General features: G+C 38.7%; 1 protein-coding gene across 5 annotated transcripts in view; it reads left to right on the forward strand.

The window, feature by feature from the left end:
* ARHGEF4 (Rho guanine nucleotide exchange factor 4) overlaps positions 1–21,839 on the forward strand; it is a 262,203-nt gene that overhangs the window by 97,537 nt on the left and 142,827 nt on the right. For 4 of the 5 annotated variants that reach the window (XM_053910198.1, XM_019469507.2, XM_053910200.1 and 1 more), the window contains exon 3: positions 21,398–21,706. The exons of the other annotated variant lie outside the window; for it this stretch is intronic. In XM_053910198.1, the coding sequence (XP_053766173.1) occupies positions 21,398–21,706 (309 nt within the window). The remainder of the gene's footprint in view (positions 1–21,397; positions 21,707–21,839) is intronic. 5 annotated transcript variants of the gene reach the window in all.

Raw genomic sequence — 21,839 nt, forward strand, 5'->3', positions numbered from 1 at the left:
TCCCATCTTCCTATACCTTCTTTCCCAACATACATTTAAGTCCATAACAAGTGATTATATCATTATGGATATGAAGATATTCTTCAATGTAAAGCGAAGCAGTGGACTACAGTGACATTTCTTATGTGTTTTTTTCTATAGTTAATAATTACTGCATTTTTCATATGTGTGGTTTTCTATAAATCTATCCTTAAATTTAACTATGAGATCACTTATAAACTATTTTCTAAATATTCCAACACATCAGCATTCTATCAAGTCTCTACTTTCTCCTCGAGACCTTCCTTCCAGAACTTTCTGACCTCCTGCCGTAAGTTGGACTAGTTGTTCCCAAGATACAGCTTTCTCCTCTGGTTTCCTGTTTCTTGGATCCTGAGGCTTCCTTTAGTCCTTTATTGTGTTCAAGAACATCCCTCATTAGCCTCCTAAGAATTTTAGGGTTCTCTCTTTTATCCCTAGTAATGAAATTTCTTAGCAATCGTTCTGGATGTGAGTTTCTTTTTATTCATTGTGGTAAACATTCAGTGTACCCTTTGAACCTGGAGACTCTTAACCTTCAGTACTGGGAAAATATATATAAGATTTATTTGATAATTTTGTTCTCTCCTTTTCACCTGGGACTCCTGTTAGAGGTTGTAACTCCTTTATAAGGCTTTAATATTCTTAACATTTCTGTGAATGGTATCTCTACATCTTTGTTTTATTTTGGGGGGGTAGAGGAGAGATTTTCTCAGGTGTATTTCCAACCCTCCTATTGAATATTTTCATTGTCCTCTAAATTTTATTTTGTAATAAAAGTGACTTTTTTCTGGTTGTATGAATAATACATGCTCATTATAAAGAACTCCAACAATATATAAAAATAGAACATAAAAATTCTCTGTAATCCACCCACTTTGTTGTAATCAGCCCAATATTTTGGTGACCATCATTTTATTCTTCAATTTATGCAAACACACTCAAAGTCACATACACAATTTGTTACAAACAGGGTATCACTCTTGCTGTTGTGGTTTTTTTCGAGAGAGAGGGCGCAAGTGAGCAAGAGAGAGAGGGTGGGTGGGGAAAGTGAGGCTTACCTGGGGTTCATGTTCACTTGAAGCGGGGCACAAGTTCACCAGAAGAGGTTCACGAGCTCACCAGAAGCAGGGCTCGAGCTCACCAGATATGGAGACTTGAACTCATGAACTGTGAGAGCATGACCTGAGCCAAAGTCAGATGCTTAATGACTGAGCCACCCAGGCACCCACACTCTTGCTGTTTTTAATCATAGAGATGTTACCACTGTCCTTCTAACCTCCTCAGCATCACCTCATTGTGGTCCCCCATTAGCCCATGCCTCCAACCTAGTGACTGACATTCTATATTTTCTCCATACTCTTTTTTTTTAATGTTTATTTTATTTTTGAGAGAGAGAGAGAGTATGAGTGGACAAGGGGCAGAGAGAGAGGCGGACAGAGAATCCTGAAGTGGGCTCTGCACTGACAGCTTTGGTGCTGACAGCAGGGCTTGAACTCACAAACCGGAAGATCCTGACCTGAGCTGAAGTCAGACACTCAACCTACTGAGCCACCCAGGTGCCCTTATTTCTCCATACTCTTATAATCATATATAAATACATACTTGTACATGTGCATACACACCTATATAAACACCCTTTCCTGTATCTTATCCTTAACAACATTCATGGAAATGTTCCCAAGTTACTTGAAATTATAAGTAATGGGGCTGCATAATATTCCATGCTGTAAAGGTCTCAAAATTTGCTCCTCATTTCACCCATAGATAGCTACACATTTTTCCAGTTTCATTTAGTAAACACCATTTTATATATATAACTTTATAGATTAGTACATTTTAGTGGATAGAGTCTTGAGTGGAATTGCCAAAGATTATAAGCATTTTTACACTTTAATTGATTCCAGATTGTCTTCCAAAAAGGCTACAATATTTCATATTTCCAGTAGCATTTTACACTGCCCCACATCTCCATCAGTAATGAATATTATAATCTTATAGTTTTTGTTTTGGTTTGGTATTGTTGCTATTGTTTTAAAACTTAATTTAATTGTTTTAATTTTTGTTAGCACATATTTACTTAACTAGATTTGCTTTTTCTTGTTCCCTCTTGCTCTTTTTTAAACTTTTTATTTTAAAATAATTATAGACTCACAGGAAGTTGAGAAATAATACAGAGAGATCCAGGGTACCCTTCATCTAGTTCCCCAAGTGTAACACTGTATGTAACTGTAGAATAATATCAAAGCCAGCAACTGACATTGGTAGGATGCTTGAGTGACTCTGTCATCTTATCACACGTGTGGTTTATGTGACTACCACCATGAGCAAGATAGAGACTGTTCCATTACCCTGGTGCTACATTCCTCTACAGTCACATCCTTCCTCCCCTTCCCTGACTACTTGCAACCATGAATCTGAACTCCAGCTCTACTATTTTGCCATTTCAAAAATGTTACCTTTAGAGATTGGCCTCTTTCACTCAACATAAATCCACTGATTTTTTTTAAGCTGTTGTGTATATCCATAGTTCATACCTTTTTATTGCTGACTACTATTCCATGGTGTGGCTTTACCATATCTTCCTTAACCAATTACCTGTGGAAGGACATTTGTGCTGTTTCCAGTTTGGGGCTATTGCAAGTAAAGTTCCTATAAACATTCAAGAACAGGTTCTTGAGTGGACAAAAGTTTTCATTTCTCTGGGATAAATCCCCATCAGTGTGGTTGTTGAGTTGTATGGCAGGTATATTTTTAGTTTTTTAAGAAAGTGCCAAATTCTTCCAGAGTGGCTATACCATTTTTACATTTCCACCATCAATGTATGAGAGATCCAATTTTCTGCATCCTCAACCAACGTTTGAAATTTTAGATGTTTTTCATTTTATGCGTGCTAGTAAGCATGTGGTAATATCTCATTGTGATTATGATTTACATTTCCCTAAGGGCTAGTGATGTTGAACATCTTTCATGTGCTTATTTGCTATCTTAGTCAGCTCAGGCTGCTGTTAAAAAAATACCACAAACTGGGTAGCCTAAAATTTATTTATTTCTCACAGTTCTGGAGACTGGGAAATCCACAATCAGGTACTGGCAGATTTGGTGTCCACTTCATAGATGACCTTCTGCTCACTGTAATGTCACAGGCAAGAAGGAACAGGGTGCTTTCTGGGGCCTCTCTTACAAGGGCACTGATCCCATTCAAGAGGGTCTGCCCTCAAGGACTAATCACTTCCAAAGGCCCCACCTCCCTATACCATCACGTTGAGGGTTAGGATTTCAACATGTAAATTTTGGGAGGACAGACGGACGTTCAGTCTGTAGCACTTGCCATGTATATATCTTCTTCAGTGAAATGTCCCTTCCTGTGTTCCTCATTCTCTAACCGAATTGTTACTTTTTACAGTGGAGTATTGAGAGTTCTTTTTTAAAAATGAGATAGACTTGACATAACATTGCATAAGTTTAACATGTATAATGTGTTGATTTGATGGAATTATATATTGCAATATGGTTACCAGCCCTAGCTAACATCTCTATCATGTCACATAATTTTCATTTATTTTTGTGATGAGAAAATTTAAGATCTTGTCTCTCAGCAACTTTGAAGTTTATAATACAGTAACCACTGTGCTGTGCATTAGATCTCCAGGATTATTCATCTACCAGGTACAAGTTTTTACCCTGTAACAACATCACCCAATTCTCCTACTCTCCAGCCCCGGGTAACCACTGTTCTGCTGGTTATTGGAACATTAAAGTGATCCTTGGGAATGTTATTTTCCTTTAATTTTTCACATTCTGTGAAGTTTTACATTGCTGTCTTCAAATTGACTTACTGCCTTCAGGACAGAAATACCTGCTATTAGCTCTGCTGGTGATTCTGAGGCTTTCTCAGACCTGGTATTAACCCGTTTCATCCTTCTTATCCCCTCTTCTGGTAATTTCTTAAGTTTATATGCCTTCTACATCCTGCAAAGCACCAGCCCGGGTGTGACAGTCTCCTTTTTGTTTTCCAGAAGGTGTTGCCAAAACTCAAGCTTGGGTTCTGTCCCTTGCCTACAGACTGAACTTGTTTTCTACATGTGCTCAGTAGCCACTTTTTCCACCCTTTTTATTTCAGCCTACCTATATCATTACCTCTGAAATGAGTTTCTTACAGTGCACATACACTTGGTTATATCATCTACTTTGCCCTTCTCCACTTGTAATCGGTCTTTTAACCATATACTATTGACCATTTATGTTTAAAATTTTTATTTTTTGTCTTCTGTTTATTGTTTCTATGTTCTTTTTCTCTCAGTCCTATGGGTTACTTGAGTATTTTTGAGAATTCCATTTTTATGTATGTATAGCATATTTTAATCTCTTTTTATAATTTTTTTGGTGGTTGGCTAGGTGTTACACTGTATATATACAATTTTAAATATGACTGGTGTGCACATTTTGCAGTTCAAGTAAAGCATAGAAACCTTACCTACCTTTGCCCTCTGCTGTTTATAATATAATTATCTTAAATATTTTCTCTAAATATACTGTGAACCACCTCAGGTAATGTTATAACTTTTGCTCCAGATATCAAAACATAATTTGGAAATCTCAAGACGAGAAAGAATGTCTGTTATATTTACCTATGCTTTTACTGTTTACATAGTTGTTTTTCTTTCCTGATGTTTGTTGCAAGATTCTAACTTTTACCATCTGTTTCAATACTTTCTTTAGACATTTTTTAATTGAAATATAGTTGACATACAATATTAGTTTAAAGCAGACAACAGAGTGACTTGACAATTATACACATTATGAAATTGTCACAACAACAAGTGCAGTTCCCATCTGTCACCATACAAAGTTATTACAACATTATTGATGTCCCCTACACTGTACTTTTTATCCCCAGGGTCTATTTATTTTATAACTAGAAGTTTGTACCTCTTAACCCTCTTCACCTGTTTCCCCCATCCTCCCATCCTCTCTTCTCTGGTAATCACCAGTTCTATATATTTCTAAGTCTATTTTTAGTGTTTTGTTTGTTCATTTGTTTTTTTAACTCCACAAATACATAAATTATATCATGTGGCATTTGTCTTTGTCTAACTTTAACTTTAACTATAACACCCTCTAAGTCCATCCATGTTGTCATGAATGGCAAGATTTCATTCTTTTTTAAGGTTGGGTAATATTCTATCGTGCATATACACCACATCTTCTTTATCATTCACTTATGGATGATACTTGGACTGCTTTTGTATCTTGGCTATTGTAAATAATACCACAGTAAACAGGGGTGCATATTTATTTTCAAATTAGTGTTTTCATTTTCTTCAGTTAAATACTCAGAAGTGAAATTACTGAATCATATGCTATTTCTATTTTTAATTTTTTGAGGAAAAAAATGTCCATGTGACTGCACTAATTTATGTTCCCACTAACACTGTACAAGGGTTCCCTTTACTCCACATCTTTTTTTAAGAAAATTTTTTTGCTTTTTAAAATTTTTTTATGTATTTTTTTCATCTCTCTGAACATGAGCTTTATTTTTTTTTTTTAATTTACATCCAAGTTAGCATATAGTGCAACAAAGATTTCAGGAGTAGGTTCCAGTGATTCATCCCCTATGTATAACTCTGGTGATCATCCCAATAAGTGTCTTCTTTCATGCCTTTTTCCTATTTAGCCCATCCTCCCTCCAATAGCCCCTCCAACAACCCTCTGTTTGTTCTCTATATTTAAGAGTCCCTTATGTTTTGTCCCCTCCCTGTTTTTATATTATTTTTGCTTCCCTTCCCTTATGTTCATCTGTTTGGTATCTTAAATTCCTCATATGAGTGAAGTCACATGATTCTGTCTTTCTCTAATTTCACTTAGCATAATGCCCTCTAGTTCCATTCTTGTAGTTGCAAATGGCAAGATTTCATTCTTTTTGATTGCCAAGTTACTATATGTGTGGGGGGGATGGGGGAGGGGGTTGTACACCACATCTTCTTTACCCATTCATCTGTCAATGGACAGTTGGACTGTTTCCATACTATGGTTATTATTGATAGTACTGCTATAAACATTGGGTTGCATGTGCCCCTTCAAAACAGCACACCTATATCCCTTGGATAATACCTACTAGTGCAATTACTGGGTCATAGGGTAGTTCTATTTTTAACTTTTTGAGGAACCTCCATACTGTTTTCCAGAGTGACTGCACCAGTTTGCATTCCCACCAGCAGTGCAAAAGAGATCCTCTTTCTTTGCATCCTCACCAACATCCGTTGTTGCCTGAGTTATTAAATTTAGCCATTCTGACTGGTGTGAGGTGGTATCTCATTGTGGTTTAAATTCGTATTTCTCTGATGATGAGTGATGTTGAGCATTTTCTTCATATGTCTGTTAGCCATCTGGATGTCTTCTTTGGAGAAATGTCTAATCATGTCTTTTGCCCATTTCTTCACTGGATTATTTGTTTTTTGGGTATTGAGTTTGGTAAATTCTTTATAGATTTTGGATACTAGTCCTTTATCTGATATGTCATTTGCAAATATCTTCTCCCATTCTGTCAGTTTCCTTTTAGTTTTGCTGATTGTTTCCTTCGCTGTTCAGAAGCTATTTATTTTGATGAGATCCCAATAGTTCGTTTTTGCTTTTGTTTTCCTTGCCTCCAGAGATGTGTTGAGTAAGAAGTTGCTGTGGCCAAGATCAAAGAGGTTTTGCCTGCTTTCTCCTAGAGGATTTTGATGGCTTCCTGTCTTACATTTAGGTCTTTCATCCATTTTGAGTTTATTTTTGTGTATGGTATAAGAAAGTGGTCCAGGTTCGTTTTTCTGCATGTCACTGTCCAGTTTCCCAGCACCATTTGCTGAAGAGACTGTCTTTATTCCATTGGATATTCTTTCCTGTTTTGTCAGAGATGAGTTGGCCATACATTTGTGGGTCCATTTCTGAGTTCTCTATTCTGTTCCATTGATCTGAGTGTCTGTTTTTTGTGCCAGTACCATGCTGTCTTGATGATTACAGCTTTGTAATACATCTTGAAGTCCGGGAGTGTAATGCCTCCAGGTTCAGTTTTCTTTTTCAAGATTGCTTTGGCATTCGGAGTCCTTTCTGGTTCCATACAAATTTTAGGATTGTTCTAGCTCTGAAGAATGCTGGTGTTATTTTGATAGGGGTTGCACTGAATACGTAGATTCCTTTGGATAGTATCAACAGTTTAACAATAATTGTTCTTCCTATCCAGGACCATGGAATCTTTTTCCATTTATTTGTGTCTTCTTCAATTTCTTTCATAAGCTTTGTATAGTTTTCAGTGTATAGATTTTTCACTTCTTTTGTTAGGTTTATTCCTAGGTATTTTATGGGTTTTGGTGCAATAGTAAATGGGATCAGTTCCTTGATTTCTCTATCTGTTGCTTCATTATTGGTGTATAGGAATGCAACCGATTTCTGTGCATTGATTTTATATCCTGTGACTTTGCTGAATTCATGGATCAGTTCTAGCAGTTTTTTGGTAGAATCTTTTGCATTTTCCATATAGAATATCATGTCATCTGTGAAGAGTGAAAGTTTGACCTCCTTCTGGCTGACTTGATGCCTTTTACTCCTTTGTGTTGTCTGACTGCTGAGGCTAAGACTTCCAATGCTATGTTGAATAACAGTGGTGAGAGTGGGCATCTCTGTCTTGTTCCTGACCTTAGGGGGAAAGCTCACCCATTGAGGATGATATTAGCAGCAAGTCTTTCATTTATGGCTTTTATGATCTTGACTTATGATCCTTCTATCCCTACTTTCTTGACCCTTGAAGAAAGGATGCTGTGTTTTGTCAAATGCTTTCTCTGCATCTGTTGAGAGGATCATGTTTTTGTCCTTTCTTTTTTTTTTTTTTTTTTTTTTTAATTTTTTTTTTTCAACGTTTTTTATTTATTTTTGGGACAGAGAGAGACAGGGCATGAACGGGGGAGGGGCAGAGAGAGAGGGAGACACAGAATTGGAAACAGGCTCCAGGCTCTGAGCCATCAGCCCAGAGCCTGACGCGGGGCTCGAACTCACGGACCGCGAGATGATCATGACCTGGCTGAAGTCGGACGCTTAACCGACTGCGCCACCCAGGCGCCCCTTGTCCTTTCTTTTATTGATGTGATGTATCACATTGATTGTTTTGTGGATATTGAACCAGCCCTGCATACTAGATATAAATCCTGCTTGGTCATGGTGAATAATTCTTTTACTGTATTGTTGGATCTAGTTGGCTAGTATCTTGTTGAGGATTTTTGCATCCATGTTGATAAGGAAAACTGGTCTGTAGTTCTCCTTTTTAGGGGGTCTTTGTCTGGTTTAGGAATCAAGGTAACGCTGGCTTCATAGAGTGAGTTTGGAAATTTTTCTTCCATTTCAAATTTTTTTGGAACAGCTTCAAAAGTATAGGTGTTAACTCTTCTTTAAATGTTTGGTAGAACTCCCCTGGAAAGCCATCAAGCCCTGGACTCTTGTTTTATGGGAGATTTTTGATTACTAACTTGATTTCTTTACTGGTTATGGGTCCATTCAGTTTTTCTATTTCTTCTTATTTCAGTTTTGGTAGTTTATATGTTTCTAGAAATTATCCATTTCTTCCAGATTGTGTATTTTATTGGTGCATAATTGCTCATAATATTCTTTTATTATTTGTATTTCTGCTGTGTTGGTTGTGATCTCTCCTCTTCCATTCTTGATTTTATTTATTTGGGTCCTTTCCTTTTTCTTTTTGATCAAACTGGCTACGGGGTTATCAATTTTCTTAATTCTTTCAAAGAACCAGCTTCTGGTTTCATTGATCAGTTCTAATGTTTTTTTTGGTTTTGATAGCATTGATTTCTGCTCTAAAATTTATTATTTCCTGTCTTGTGCTGGTTTGGGGTTTTATTTGCTGTTCTTTTTTTAGCTCTTTAAGGTGTAAGATTAGGTTGTCTATCTGAAACCTTTCTTTCTTCTTTAGGAAGGCCTGGATTGCTATATACTTCCCTCTTATGACTGCCTTTGCTGCACCCCAGAGGTATTGGGTTGTGGTGTTATCATTTTCATTGGCTTCCAAGTACTTTTTAATTTCCTCTTTAACTTCTTGGTTAGCCCATTCATTCCTTAGTAGGATGTTCTTTAGACTCCAAGTATTTGTTATCTTTCCAAATTTTTCCTTGTGGTTGATTTCAAGTTTCATAGCATTGTGGTCTGAAAATATGCACAGTATAATCTCAATCTTTTTACACTTGTCGAAGGCTGATTATGTCCCAGTATATGATCTATTTTGGAGAATGTTCCATGTGCACTCGAGAAGAATGTGTATTCTGCTGCTTTAGGATGAAATGTTCTGTATATATTTGTTAAGTCCATCCAGTCCAGTGTGTCATTCAAAGCCATTGTTTCCTTGTTGATTTTCTGTTTCAATGATCTGTCCATTGCTGTGAGTGGGGTGTTGAAGTCCCCTACTATTATGGTATTATTATCAATGAGTTTCTTTATGTTTGTAAATAACTGATTTATATATTTGGGTTCCCCACATTTAGAGCATAAATGTTTACAATTGTTAGATCTTCTTGGTGGATGGACCCTTTAATTATGATATAATGCCCTTCCTCACCTCTTGTTTCAGTCTTTATTTTAAAATCTATATTTTCTGATGTACGTATGGCTATTCTGGCTTTCTTTTGGTGACCATTAGCATGATAGATGGTTCACCATCCCATTACTTTCAATCTGAAGGTGTCTTTAGGTCTAAAGTGGGTCTCTTGTAAACAGCATATAGATGGATCTTGTTTTCTTATCCATTCTGTTACCCTATGTCTTTTGATTAGAGCATTTAGTCCACTGACATTTAGAGTGAGTACTGAAAAATATGAATTTATTGCCATTATGTTGCCTGTAGAGTTGGAGTTTCTGGTAGTGTTCTCTGGTCCCTTCTAGTCTTTGTTGCTTTTGGTCTTTTCGGTTTGTTTGTTTGTTTGTTTGCTTTTTCATCTTTTTTCCCATCAGAGAGTCCCCCTTAAAATTTCTTGGAGGGCTGAGTTAGTGGTCACAAATCATTTAGTTTTTGTTTTTCTGGGAAAGTGTTTATTTCTCCTTCTAGTTTGAATGACAGCCTTGTTGAATAAAGAATTCTTGGCTGCATATATTTCCGATTCAGCACACTGAATATATCCTGCTACTCCTTTCTGGCCTGCCAGGTTTCTGTGGATAGGTCTGCTGCGAACCTGATCTGCCTTCCCTTGTAGGTTAAGGTCATTTTTTTTCCCTTGCGGCTTTCATGATTCTTTCCTTGCCTGAGTATTTTATGAATTTGACTATGATATGCCTTGTTGATGGCCAGTTTTTGTTGACTCTAAAGGGAGTTCTCTGGGCTTCCTGGATTTTGATGTCTTTGTCTTTCCCCAGGTTAAGAAAGTTTTCCACTATGATTTGCTCACATAACCCTTCTATCCCTTTTTCTCTCTCTTCATCTTCTGGGACCCCTATGATTTTGATGTTATTCATTTTTAATGAGTCTCTAATTCTTATATTCTTATTCTTATATTGTGTTCTCTAATTCTTATATTGTGTTCTTTTGCCTTAGTCTCCCTTTTTTTCTGCCTCATTATTCCCCATAAGTTTGTCCTCTATGTCACTGATTCACTGCTCTGCTTCATCCATACTTTAATCATTGCTACTGTGGCATACATTCGAGATTGCAGCTCAGTTATACCATTTTTTTTTTATTTCATCCTGACTAGCTTTTACTTCTTTTATCCCTGCAGAAAGGGATTCCAATCTATTTTCAATCCCAGCTAGTATTCTTATTGTTATGATTCTAAATTCTGGTTCAGACATCTTGCTTGTATCTGTGTTGATTAAGTCCTTGGCTGTCATTTCTTCCTGTTCTTTCTTTTGGGGTGAATTCCTTCATTTTGTCATTTTGGAGGAAGAAAAAGAATAAATAAAAATTTTTTAATTTAAAACAGCACAAAATAATCAAATAAAGGATGCTAGATCCTAGGTGTGTTTTGGTCTGGTTGTTGAAAGAAGCTTGCTAGAATATAGAAAAAACAGGAAAGAAAAGAAAGGGAAAGGAAAAAAAGGAAAACATTTGAAAATTTGGAAAAATAAATATGATAAAATAGAATAAAATGAGATGATTAAATTAAAATAGAATTTAAAAAATTAACAAAAAGGTGAAAATATAGTAGAAAAAGATTAAAGAAAAATCTTTCTTATATAAAAACAGAAAATAAAAATAATTTTTTCTCTTTATTCAAGAATAAGAAAAGAAAAAGGAAAAAAAAAAACTGAATAGATGGACCAGAGAACAGAATGAAATATGATTGAAATTACATCCAGTTTCCCCTAGAAGTCAAACTATGAAGCACTTTATAATCCATAAACTAAGCAGACATAAACTGAGATCAGATGGTTTGTCCAGTTGAAAGGGGCTTAGTGTAACAGCTCCATTCTCCACTAGATGGCGCTGTTTAGCTTACTGGGGTGGATTGTTGCAGCTCATGTAGTTGTGTATGTGCAAGTGCCAGAGGGGTGAAAATGGTGTCCCCCAGCTACCCAGTCTCTAGTATCAGAACTCTGTTCTCCCCGATCAGCAATCGCACACTAGTCTTTTGTCTCCAGCTTCCTTCTTCTCACCACTTCTACACTGTCCATGACCAAGCCATCAGACTGCCAAGCAGCACCTCCCTCCTGAGTTTTATCTCAGATGGGACTGTTTCCCAACCCCTCTCTTCTGAGGTACTGTGGCTTTGACCCATTCTGCCCCTCTACAGGAAGGTCTCACCGAGCAATGGCTGGGTGCTGGCCTCACCCAGGAACGTTTGTGGGAGATGTCCAGAGACTGTGGCTGGGTGCCAGCCTGCCCCAGAAAAAGTTCACGCAACCGTGTAGCAGCAGTGTTTTAGGGACTATGGCAAGTCAAAACACACATCTGGTGCCAGGCTTCACCCCTCAACATCCTTGTTCCAACACCAGCAAATGTGGCTGATCTCTGGGGTCCTACTGCTGATGTCCAGAGACTGTGGCTGGGTGCCAGCCTGCCCCAGAAAAAGTTCATGCAACCATGTAGCAGCAGTGTTTTAGGGACTATGGCAAGTCAAAACACACATCTGGTGCCAGGCTTCACCCCTCAACATCCTTGTTCCAACACCGGCAAATGTGGCTGATCTCTGGGGTCCACTGGGACCCTTGCCTTTGGCAAGGCTGCACAGACACTACCAAATGTCCTCCCAGCAGAGGAACTGCATCTCCCCAGGTGGCCAGAGAACCCCTCAGACCTCACTCTCTGCTCCTGGGGATTCGCCCTTCCCACCGGAGCACCATCAGATATAGAGCTGCAGAGTTTCAGACTCTGCACTCCCCCTGTTTATAGTGTCTTAATGGTATTGAAACCCTCTCCTTTCTCCTTTCTCCCTTTTTTGTTTAGTCCCTGTGGCTATTTCCACTTTTCTTTTTTCTCTCCAGCTACTTTGTGGGGGGGAGGAGTATGCTTTTCCCATACTCTCCCCCACCACCCCATCTCCGTCCTCTCTCAACAAGCAAAAACAGGTCCCTGCCCTCTGCGACTTCTCTCTCCCCCAGTTCACCTCTCTGCACTGTGTACCTGCCAAGTTCTGTGGTTCAGATTGTGCAGATTGTTGTGTTAATCCTCAGATCAATTTTCTAGGTGTGCAGGATGGTTCAGTGTTGATCTGACTGTATTTCAGGGATGAGAGATACAAAAAAAACTTTCATGCTGTTTTGCCATCATGGCCCCCTTTAAAGAATTTGTTTAGGTGTACTTTATTTATTTATTTATTTATTTATTTATTTATTTAGAGAGCAAGCAAGCAGGGGGCTTCCCTGCTTTCAAGCAGGCTCTGCACTGTCAGTAAGGAGCCCGACTCAGGGCTCAAACTCATGAACTGTGAGATCATGACCTCAGACAAAATCAAGACTCAGATGCTTAACCAACTGAACCACCCAAGCGCCCCTCCACATTCTTACCAACATTAATTTCTTGTCTTTTTGATACTAGCCATTCTGATAGGTATGAGGTGATACCTCATTGTAGTTTTGATTTGCATTTCCCTGATGATTAATGATGTTGAATATCTTTTCATGTGTCTTTGGCCATCTCTGTGTCATCCTAGAAAAATGTCATTTGAATCCTCTGCCCATTTTTAAATTGGATTGTGTGTGTGTGTGCATGTGTGTGTGTGTGTTGAATTGCATGAGTTCTTTAAGTATTTTAGATATTAACCTCTTATCAGGTATGTCATTTGCAAATATCTTCTCCCATTCAGAGTGTTGCCTTTTCGTTTTCTCGTTTCCTTTGCTGTGTCAAAGCTTTTTAGTTTGATGTAATCCTGATTGTTTATTTTTGCTGTCCTTGCCTGAGGAGTAAGATCCAGGAAAATATTTCTAAGACCAATATCCAAGAGTTTATTGCCTGTGTTTTGTTTTAGGAATTTTATAGTTTCTGGTCTGACATTTGGACCTTTAAACCATTTTGAGTTTGTTTTTGTGTATGACTTAAGAAAGTAGTCCAGTTTCATTCTTTTGCATGTAGCTGTCCAGTTTTACCAACACCATTTATGGAAGAGGTTGACTTTTCCCCATTGTATATTCTTGCCTCCTGTGTCATAGACTAATTGACCGTGTAATTGTGGGTTTATTTCTGGGCTTCCTATTCTGTTCCATTGATCTATGGGTCCATTTTTGTGCCACTACCATAATGTTTGGGTTACTATAGCTTTGTAGTATATCTTAAAATCTCCAGCTTTGTTCTTTTTCAAGACTGCTTTGGCTTATTTGGGATCTTTTGTGGTTTTATACAAATTTTAGGATTATTTGTTGTAGTTCTGTGAAAAATTATATTAATATTTTGACAGAGGTTATACTGAATCTATAGATTGATTTGGTAGTATGGTTATTTTAACAAGATTAATTTTTATTATCCATAAACATAGGATATCTTTCTATTTATTTGTGTCATCTTCAGTTTCTTTCATTAGTGCCTTCTAGTTTTCAGAGTACAGGTCTTCCACCTCCTTAATTAAATTTATTAGTAGGTATCTCATTCTTTTTGATATAATAATAAATGAAAAGGTTTTCTTAATTTCCCTTTCTGCTAATTCATTATTTGTGTATAAAGACAACATATTTCTGCAAGTTAATTCTGTGTCCTATAACTTTACTGAATTTCTTTATTAGTGCTAATAGTTTTTTCTATAAATAGTATCATTTTGTCTACAAATTGTGACACTTTTACTTCTTCCTTACTAATTCAGAAGCCATTTATTTCTTTCTTCTACTCTGTTTGGTGCATCCTTTACCATTTTTAAGGGTATATTGGATGGTAATAAATTCTCTGTTTTCCTTTCTCTGAGAATGTCCTTTTTTTAAATTTTTTTTAATGTTTATTTAATTTTGAGACAGAGAGAGACAGAGCATGAGCAGGGGAGGAGCAGAGAGAGAGGGAGACACAGAATCTGAAGCAGGCTCCAGGCTCTGAGCTGTCAGCACAGAGCCCGATGCGGGGCTCAAACTCACAAACTGTGAGATCATAACCTGAGCCAAAGTCGTAAACTTAACCCACAGAGCCACCCAGGCACCCCTTCTCTGAGAAAATCTTGATTTTTCCTTCATTCCTGAAGAATATTTTCACTGCATATTGGATTCTGCATTAACAATTGCTTTCTTAAAAAAAATGACACTTGAAAATGTTGTACCACTTCTTTCTGGCACCCACAGTTTCTGAGGATGTCATTTAAATTGCTTTTCCCTTATAAGGAAGTTCTTTTTTATCTTACCACTTTCCAGATTTGTCTTTGTCCTTAGATTTCAGAAGTTTGATTATGATGTTTCTTCATGTGGATTTCTTTGAGTTTATCCATTTTGGGATTTGCTCAGCTTCTTAAGTCAGTAGGTTTATGTCTTTTACCAAATTTTGGAAATGTTTAGCCATTATTCCTTTGAATACATTTCACTGCCACCCACCTTCTTCTCTCTTTTTTGGACTCTATATACTGTAATGTTTGATTTTTATAGTCTCACAGGTACTTGAGCTTCTACTTAATTATCTTTTCAGTCTGTTTTTTCTTTGCTGTTCAGACTGTGGGATTTCTCTTTTTCTATCTTAAAGTTCAGTGATTCTCTGTCCTCTCCATTCTCTCTTGAAATCATTTAATTTTTAAATTTTGGTTATTATATTTTTTTTTAATTTTTTTTTAACATTTATTTATTTTTGAGACAGAGAGAGACAAAGCATGAACGGGGGAGGGGCAGAGAGAGAGGGAGACACAGAATCGGAAGCAGGCTCCAGGCTCTGAGCCATCAGCCCAGAGCCCGACGCGGGGCTCGAACTCACGGACCGCAAGATCGTGACCTGAGCCAAAGTCGGACACTCAACCGACTGAGCCACCCAGGCACCCCAAATTTTGGTTATTATATTTTTAAGTTCTACAACTTCCATTTAGTTATATCTTCTATTTTTGTTAAGATTTTCTATTTTCTGAGATGTCCTTTTTTTTACTTGTTTCAAGAGTATTTCTATTGCTTGTTGAAGCATTTTTATGATGGATGCTTTAAAATCTTTGTCAGATATATCCAGCATCTGTGTCTTCTCAATGTTGGCATTTGTTGACGGTTTTTTCTTGTCCAAGTTGAGATTTTCTTCATTCCTGGTATGACAAGTTCCAATTTTATTCTGGGAATTTTGGGTAGTACATTTTGAGTCTCTGTATCTTATTTAAACCTTCTGTTTTGCAGACCACCTCTACTACTACTCCAGTGGGAGAAAGTAAGAACTGCCTCATTACTGCCAGGTGTGGGTGAACTCACAGATTTCTTATGTGGCCTTTTTGACCACCTGATGCAGGGATGAATGTCTTGTTACTGGTCAGGATGGCGTTAAGGTTCACCATTAGAACTCCACTAACCCTTCCCTGGTTGAGCAGGAGACTGCTACCCATGGAGTCAGAAAGCTTTGTTAATGCTAAGTGGTGGTAAAGGTCCTGGCTCTCTACTATGCCTTCTTCTACATCACCCTAGCAGGGCAGGAGAGAGATGCCTGTCTACTGCCAGGTAAGGGATGAAAGACACGATGGAGGAGAGCCTCATTACCAATGACAGGTGATCAGAGTCTCCACTTCCCACTAGGCCTTTTCAACACTGTCTGTCTGGAGAATTATGCCCAGTTATGGCTAGGTGAGGTTGGAAGTTCCCCACTCATGCTTTGCTGAGGAAAGCAGGGAATGAAGGAATGTTGCATGGTTTTCACCATGCGAGGATCGAGCAATTCTTGTCTAAAAGTTTTCTGTCTTGCTAGACCAGTCCTCTAGCTTTCTTTGGGGCTTTAATGTCGGTGCCTTGTGGCATTTCCAGGTTGAAAGATTCTCCAGCACCCATATGTGGGGTATAAGAAAACCCAGGGAACTCATTGTTTGTTGCATTCTGGAATCCCCAGCTTGTGTGCCTTCTTCTCTGTATCATTCACTGCCTTTATACTTTTGTTTTATATATAACTCTCAAGTTTGTAGCTATACTTAGTAGGAGAGAGGGAGGGAGAAAAGGGAGTGGTGTGTCAGTGCCCTCTTGGCCAGAACTGTTGTTTATTTTTTCATAGCATCATTCTCTTGTGTCATGGTTAGTGTCTTCCTCTTTGTTTTTGAAGTTACCAATTTTAGCTTTTTTGAAGTCTTCTCTTCCCCACATTTTCTATTTGATGTTTTTTTTCTTTTCCTATTTTTTTTTTTGTTTTGGTCTTTTTAGTGTATTGGAGTTTTTCCCTAAATGTGTGGCAGTCTTTGGCTGCATTTCATATTTATTAAGGGTAAAACACCAAACATCTGTTTGGTCTTATGGTCATGTTGGGAGCTAATCAACTACTGGGCTTCACTATAGGACAATTGAGTGAGAAGTTGCTCATTTTACAAATCAGTATTTAGAGGCCTTTTCTCTGGGGTGGGTAAATTTTACCAGAGAAGTATTTTCCCACCTCCTACCCAGGGACTGTAGCCTCATTTTGGGAATGCAGCAGGGAGTTGAGTGACCAACATACAATTCATTATGCAGAATTTTTTTTGCTATCCCTGTTTTCATCCCAGATCTCTCCACTGCTTTCGCCAATCAGTGTGCTATCCCAGAATCTGAGTCCTCTGTACAAATATTCAATGCCATAAGTTACTGTGTTTTAATTTGGCTGACAGATGGTGTAGGAGAATGGAGAAATGGAGAGGGAAGTGTGCATAGTCCCCAGGCTGACTGAGCTAGAGGAGGTTACTGGGGGGGCCACACTTTCACACACAGACTTTAACCCAAAGCCTCTGATGTTTCCCTAGGACTTGTGTCTGTCCTGCACAGTCCCTGATAACTTCTTTCCTTTAGTCAGCTTCCTGTGCTCAGCTATATCATTTACCTTTCCTGTATCCACTTACCCTTTTTCAGATTTTATTGAAATTCTTCACCTGCCATTGTCTCATCTTTTCTTAATTTTTCTCTTTTGGGGTTATAGAGGTGGACAGTGGGTACTTAACGATGATAGCTCCTTCAGTGTTTAGCTGCCTTATCCATAAAGCTGCTCTAGTGTTTAAATTAGCAGTTAAGAACAGAGGAGCTGTTGTTGTTTCAGTACCTACTATCTGCCATATACTTTTAATCTATATATAGAAGTTCATGCATTTATATGTTCCTATCATCCACTATATTTTGAGTTCCTGAAAAGCTGGGACTGTTTTGTCCATTTTTGTGTTCCCATTGCATAAGAAACTCCATGGCAGCAAACTTTGTTCTTTCCCTGCAGAATCTCTAGCATCTGCAGTGCTGTCTGTCACATACTATGTGCTCAAGAAAGCCTTGTGGAATGACTTCAGAAAGTGGCCTACCTACAGGAATATTCCTTTATTCTATAAAGTTCTAGTTTCACAAGATAGTGTACCTATGTCTTACACTATGTGGTAGTGGCTTTTGATATGCCTTGCTTATGCTGGCTGATAAAATGTCTAATATTAAACAGACAGACATTAGAACAGCATCTTCTTAATTTGTGGTAACAAGGTTACTTTACAAGGATGCAAACTGGATAAACTAAATCTGTACTGCCCAATACTATAAGGATTGTTATAGATTTGTACTAGAAATTTACCCAAAGAAAGCCTTGAAGACACTCGAAAATAGAAATGAAAAATTGGAGAATGAGTTTAATGCTAAGTAGCATTTTTGCAGTGAAGTGATGAGGTGGGACCTGAAAGCAAATCATTCCAGAAAGATAGGACTCTCTTACTACCACAGCCATCTCAGCTGTGTCTTCCTATTAATAAACCACAATATTGGTTTGCCATATATTGATGTAATATATATGTGACAAGCATTATGCTAAGTACTGTATGTTCACTATCTCATTTCATTCATATAACATTTTTGAGAGGAATTAGTATTCCCATTTTACAGATGAACAAATAGAGACGAAGTTAAGGTAAGTTGCCCAGAGTTATACTGCTGCTAAGAACCACAGCCAGGATTCAGCCTCAGTTTATCTAACCCCACAGTCTGCTCCCTGACCCTCCACCCTAGGACGCACACAAGGAACACGAGAACAGCCTGATCTGCCTTGCCTCTCTCTTATTTGCCTGTCTCTATAGTATAGTGATTCTCAAACTAGCCTTGCAACATAATCCCTAGAAGGTATTATAAACCGATTGCTGGCCCCACCCCCAGAATTTCTAATTCAGAAAGTCTTGATGAGGATTGAAAATCTGGGAACAGGATTGAACCTGTTCCCAAGGGTACCAGTTATCCATTACTGCATAATTGGCCTGACTTAGCTGGGTGACTTTGGCTCAGGATCTCTCATAAGGCTGTAGTCAACATGTTGGCAGTGGTGGCACTCATCTCAAGGCTGGACTGCAGGATGTCTTGCTTCCACACTTGCTCTGTGACAGGTCACAGATCCCTGCTGGCTATTGGCTGGAGACATCGGTTCCCTGTCACACGAATCACTCCACAGCACTACTCACAGTATGTCATCTGGCTTCCTGCAGGGCAAGGGATCCATGAGAGTCCCCCCAAAATGGAATCCACAGCCTTTCTTTTTTTATTTTTATTTTTTGACATTTATTCATTTTTTGAGAGAGAGAGAGAGAGAGAGAGAGAGAGAACGAACATGCGCACAAGTTGGGGAGGAGCAGAGGGAGAGGGAGACCTGGTATCTGAAGCAGGCTCCAGGCTCTGAGCTGTCAGCACAGAGCCCAGCACAGGGCTGGAACCCATGAACCGTGAGATCTTGACCTGAGCTAAAGTCAGACACTTAACCCATTGAGCCACCCAAGTACCCCGGAAGCCACAGCCTTTCTATAACCTAATCTCAGAAGTGGCATCCCATCCCTTCTGCTGTACTCTGTTCATTGGAAGCAAGTCACTAAGTCCAGCTCACTCTCAAGAAGAGAGGCTCAGACAAGGGCCTACACCAATGAGGTGAGGTCTTTGGAGATCATCTTAGAGAGTGCTCATCATACTGGGTGCTGCTGGTCTGGAGCCATACTTTGCAAATTACTGCTGTAATTAATGGCCTCAGAACAAAGACCTTTTTTCCTGAGAGCAAAGCTCTTTGTTAAGTAAATGGATATATGACCCTAGCCACCTCTCAAGGTAGGAAAAGGGGCAAGGGAGGAGTTAACTCTTTTCCATTGAGCATAAAGAAAAAAAAAAATGAAGGTAAAGTTTTGCACTTAGGACACTTAGTCTCCAGCCAGCATTCTCTATAATGGCCCATAACCAAGCTGTGAAAGTAATAACATTCTAAAGTTATGATAAAACAGAAGTTGTGGATAAAACCGTCACTGATGGCATGAAGAAGCTCCAGTCAACAACTCAGGTTCAGGCTGGTAGGTTACAGAGTGGTGTGACGGAAAAGTCCGAGTTGCCTTCTAAGTTGAAAATAAGTGAGCTCATCTCTAATGGCAGTGAGTTACATTCTTGTGGAAGTGCCAGTACCAGGGAGCTTGCCTTCCTTCCAGAAGGCTTATGTCACTTGCCTAATGGCCCTAGAAGGACCCAGCTTCTTTATCTAGTGTACATAAAGTGCGTAACAGGGAGTCTTGCATAAAGATGTGCTCAATTAACATCCATTCCTTTTTGGGGGACTTTGAGAGTTATCAGAGTCTGAGGTGTTGTGCTTGCTTACTATGGAGTCATTCTATCTGCTTATGAAACAGTAATTTGTACAATGTTGTGAATGGACATGGAGTGTAGAGTCACAGTAGGATGACATACAGAGCCATGTGAACTCAGACAATCACTTAAGCTTTCTGAGACTCTATCTGTAGAATATGGATAATATACCAGCTGTTTCTAGCCCTCAGTAGAGTTGGGGAAAAAAAACTTAATGAAAGCACTTTTTAAACTTAGAGCAATATTTGGGAGCTAAAAAAATGAAACAAAACGAAACAGTGATTCTCAGCCTTGGGTGCATATTAGAATCACCAGGAGAGCTTTGGAAAGTCCCAGTTCCCAGGCTGTACCCCAAAACTATAAGTAACAGTTATGCTCCCTCCTCCTCTACCTTCTTCTCTCTCCCCGTGTGTGTGTATTCATATATATATATGCATGCATATATATAATTTAAGACAGACTCTTGAAATAGTTAACAGAAATTTCACCTTTGTGAAATTTTCACAAAGTATTTCACTATTTTCAAATAGTATACACAAAGTATTTGGAGATGACATTCCAAAGAAGTCTTGTGAAAGAGGTGTCCACCAGGGTGCAGTGGCAGGGGGCAGGAGGTGGGGGATAAGACTTAACACCTGTGAAGAAAAGGTGCACCTTTGGGTTGATCCCAGAGGCCATGTCAAACACAAAGGATGACCAAGGATGACAAAGAATGGCCATGTCAACACAAAGCCCACATAGTCTGTTAGTAGGGACAAATTTTATTTTGAATTCAGTTAGGTTGCCTGATAACTGTAAACTAGGACAAAGTGAAGGCAACACAGGTAAGGTGAAGCTGTGTGTACATTTAGTTAATGTCTGTGCCAAGAAAGAAGTAATAAGTGCCTAAGTGTGTTTGTGTTCAAATTCTGTTCTCAGGGTATGTTGTTTAAGCAAGAGCTTTCAAGTAATCACTTCAAGACTTTCAGTTATCACTTTCAGTAATCACTTTCAAGACTTAATTCTTTGATCAAGGTAGAAGACTTGATCTCTTTAAATAGTCTTGAAAGTACAGTTTTTAAAAGAAACAAGATTTGTTTTATTCCTAATCTTCACATTTTCCAGAATTACTGTGAACAAGGTATTTTACTGGAATCTGTATTTTAGGGGATTAACCCAAAGATGGGGGTGATACCCCCAAAAAAACTGAAAAGAAAAGGACACTGTGCCCAGTTGATATGTTCTCCTCTCTGATCTCTAGAACTATATGCGGTGGGAAGAACAACAAGGCAAGAAGCCCAATTGCTCCCACAGTCAGAAAGCTTTTCACATTGAGCCAACACAGAGGCCATTCTCTACCACTGAGATGGTGGCATGGACCCTCCCCTCCGTCTCTGCAGAGGATATCCCCAGGGAGACTCCTTCACAACCTAGGAGCATCATCCCTCGGCACTCACGCATCAGTTTAGATGACCTGTGGCTGGAGAAGATGCAGAGGAGGAGGTTGAAGAAGCAGGTCCAGGTTGAAAGGAAGATGCACCCAGAGATAGCACATAAAGATGGAGTCCAAGTAAGCTGTTTACATGCCATGTATCATCAGACTTGGCTTGGTATCCCCTCTTCCTCTGCAGCTGCTTACATTTTCTAAGCTCTCCCTTGACTCTTTCCTGTGATATAGTTTGTTGCCCTTGGGCCCTATGTAT

The sequence above is a fragment of the Panthera pardus genome, unplaced genomic scaffold (genome assembly GCF_024362965.1).
Source record: "Panthera pardus isolate Hobbes unplaced genomic scaffold, ASM2436296v1 HiC_scaffold_10, whole genome shotgun sequence".
Lineage (NCBI taxonomy): Eukaryota > Metazoa > Chordata > Mammalia > Carnivora > Felidae > Panthera > Panthera pardus.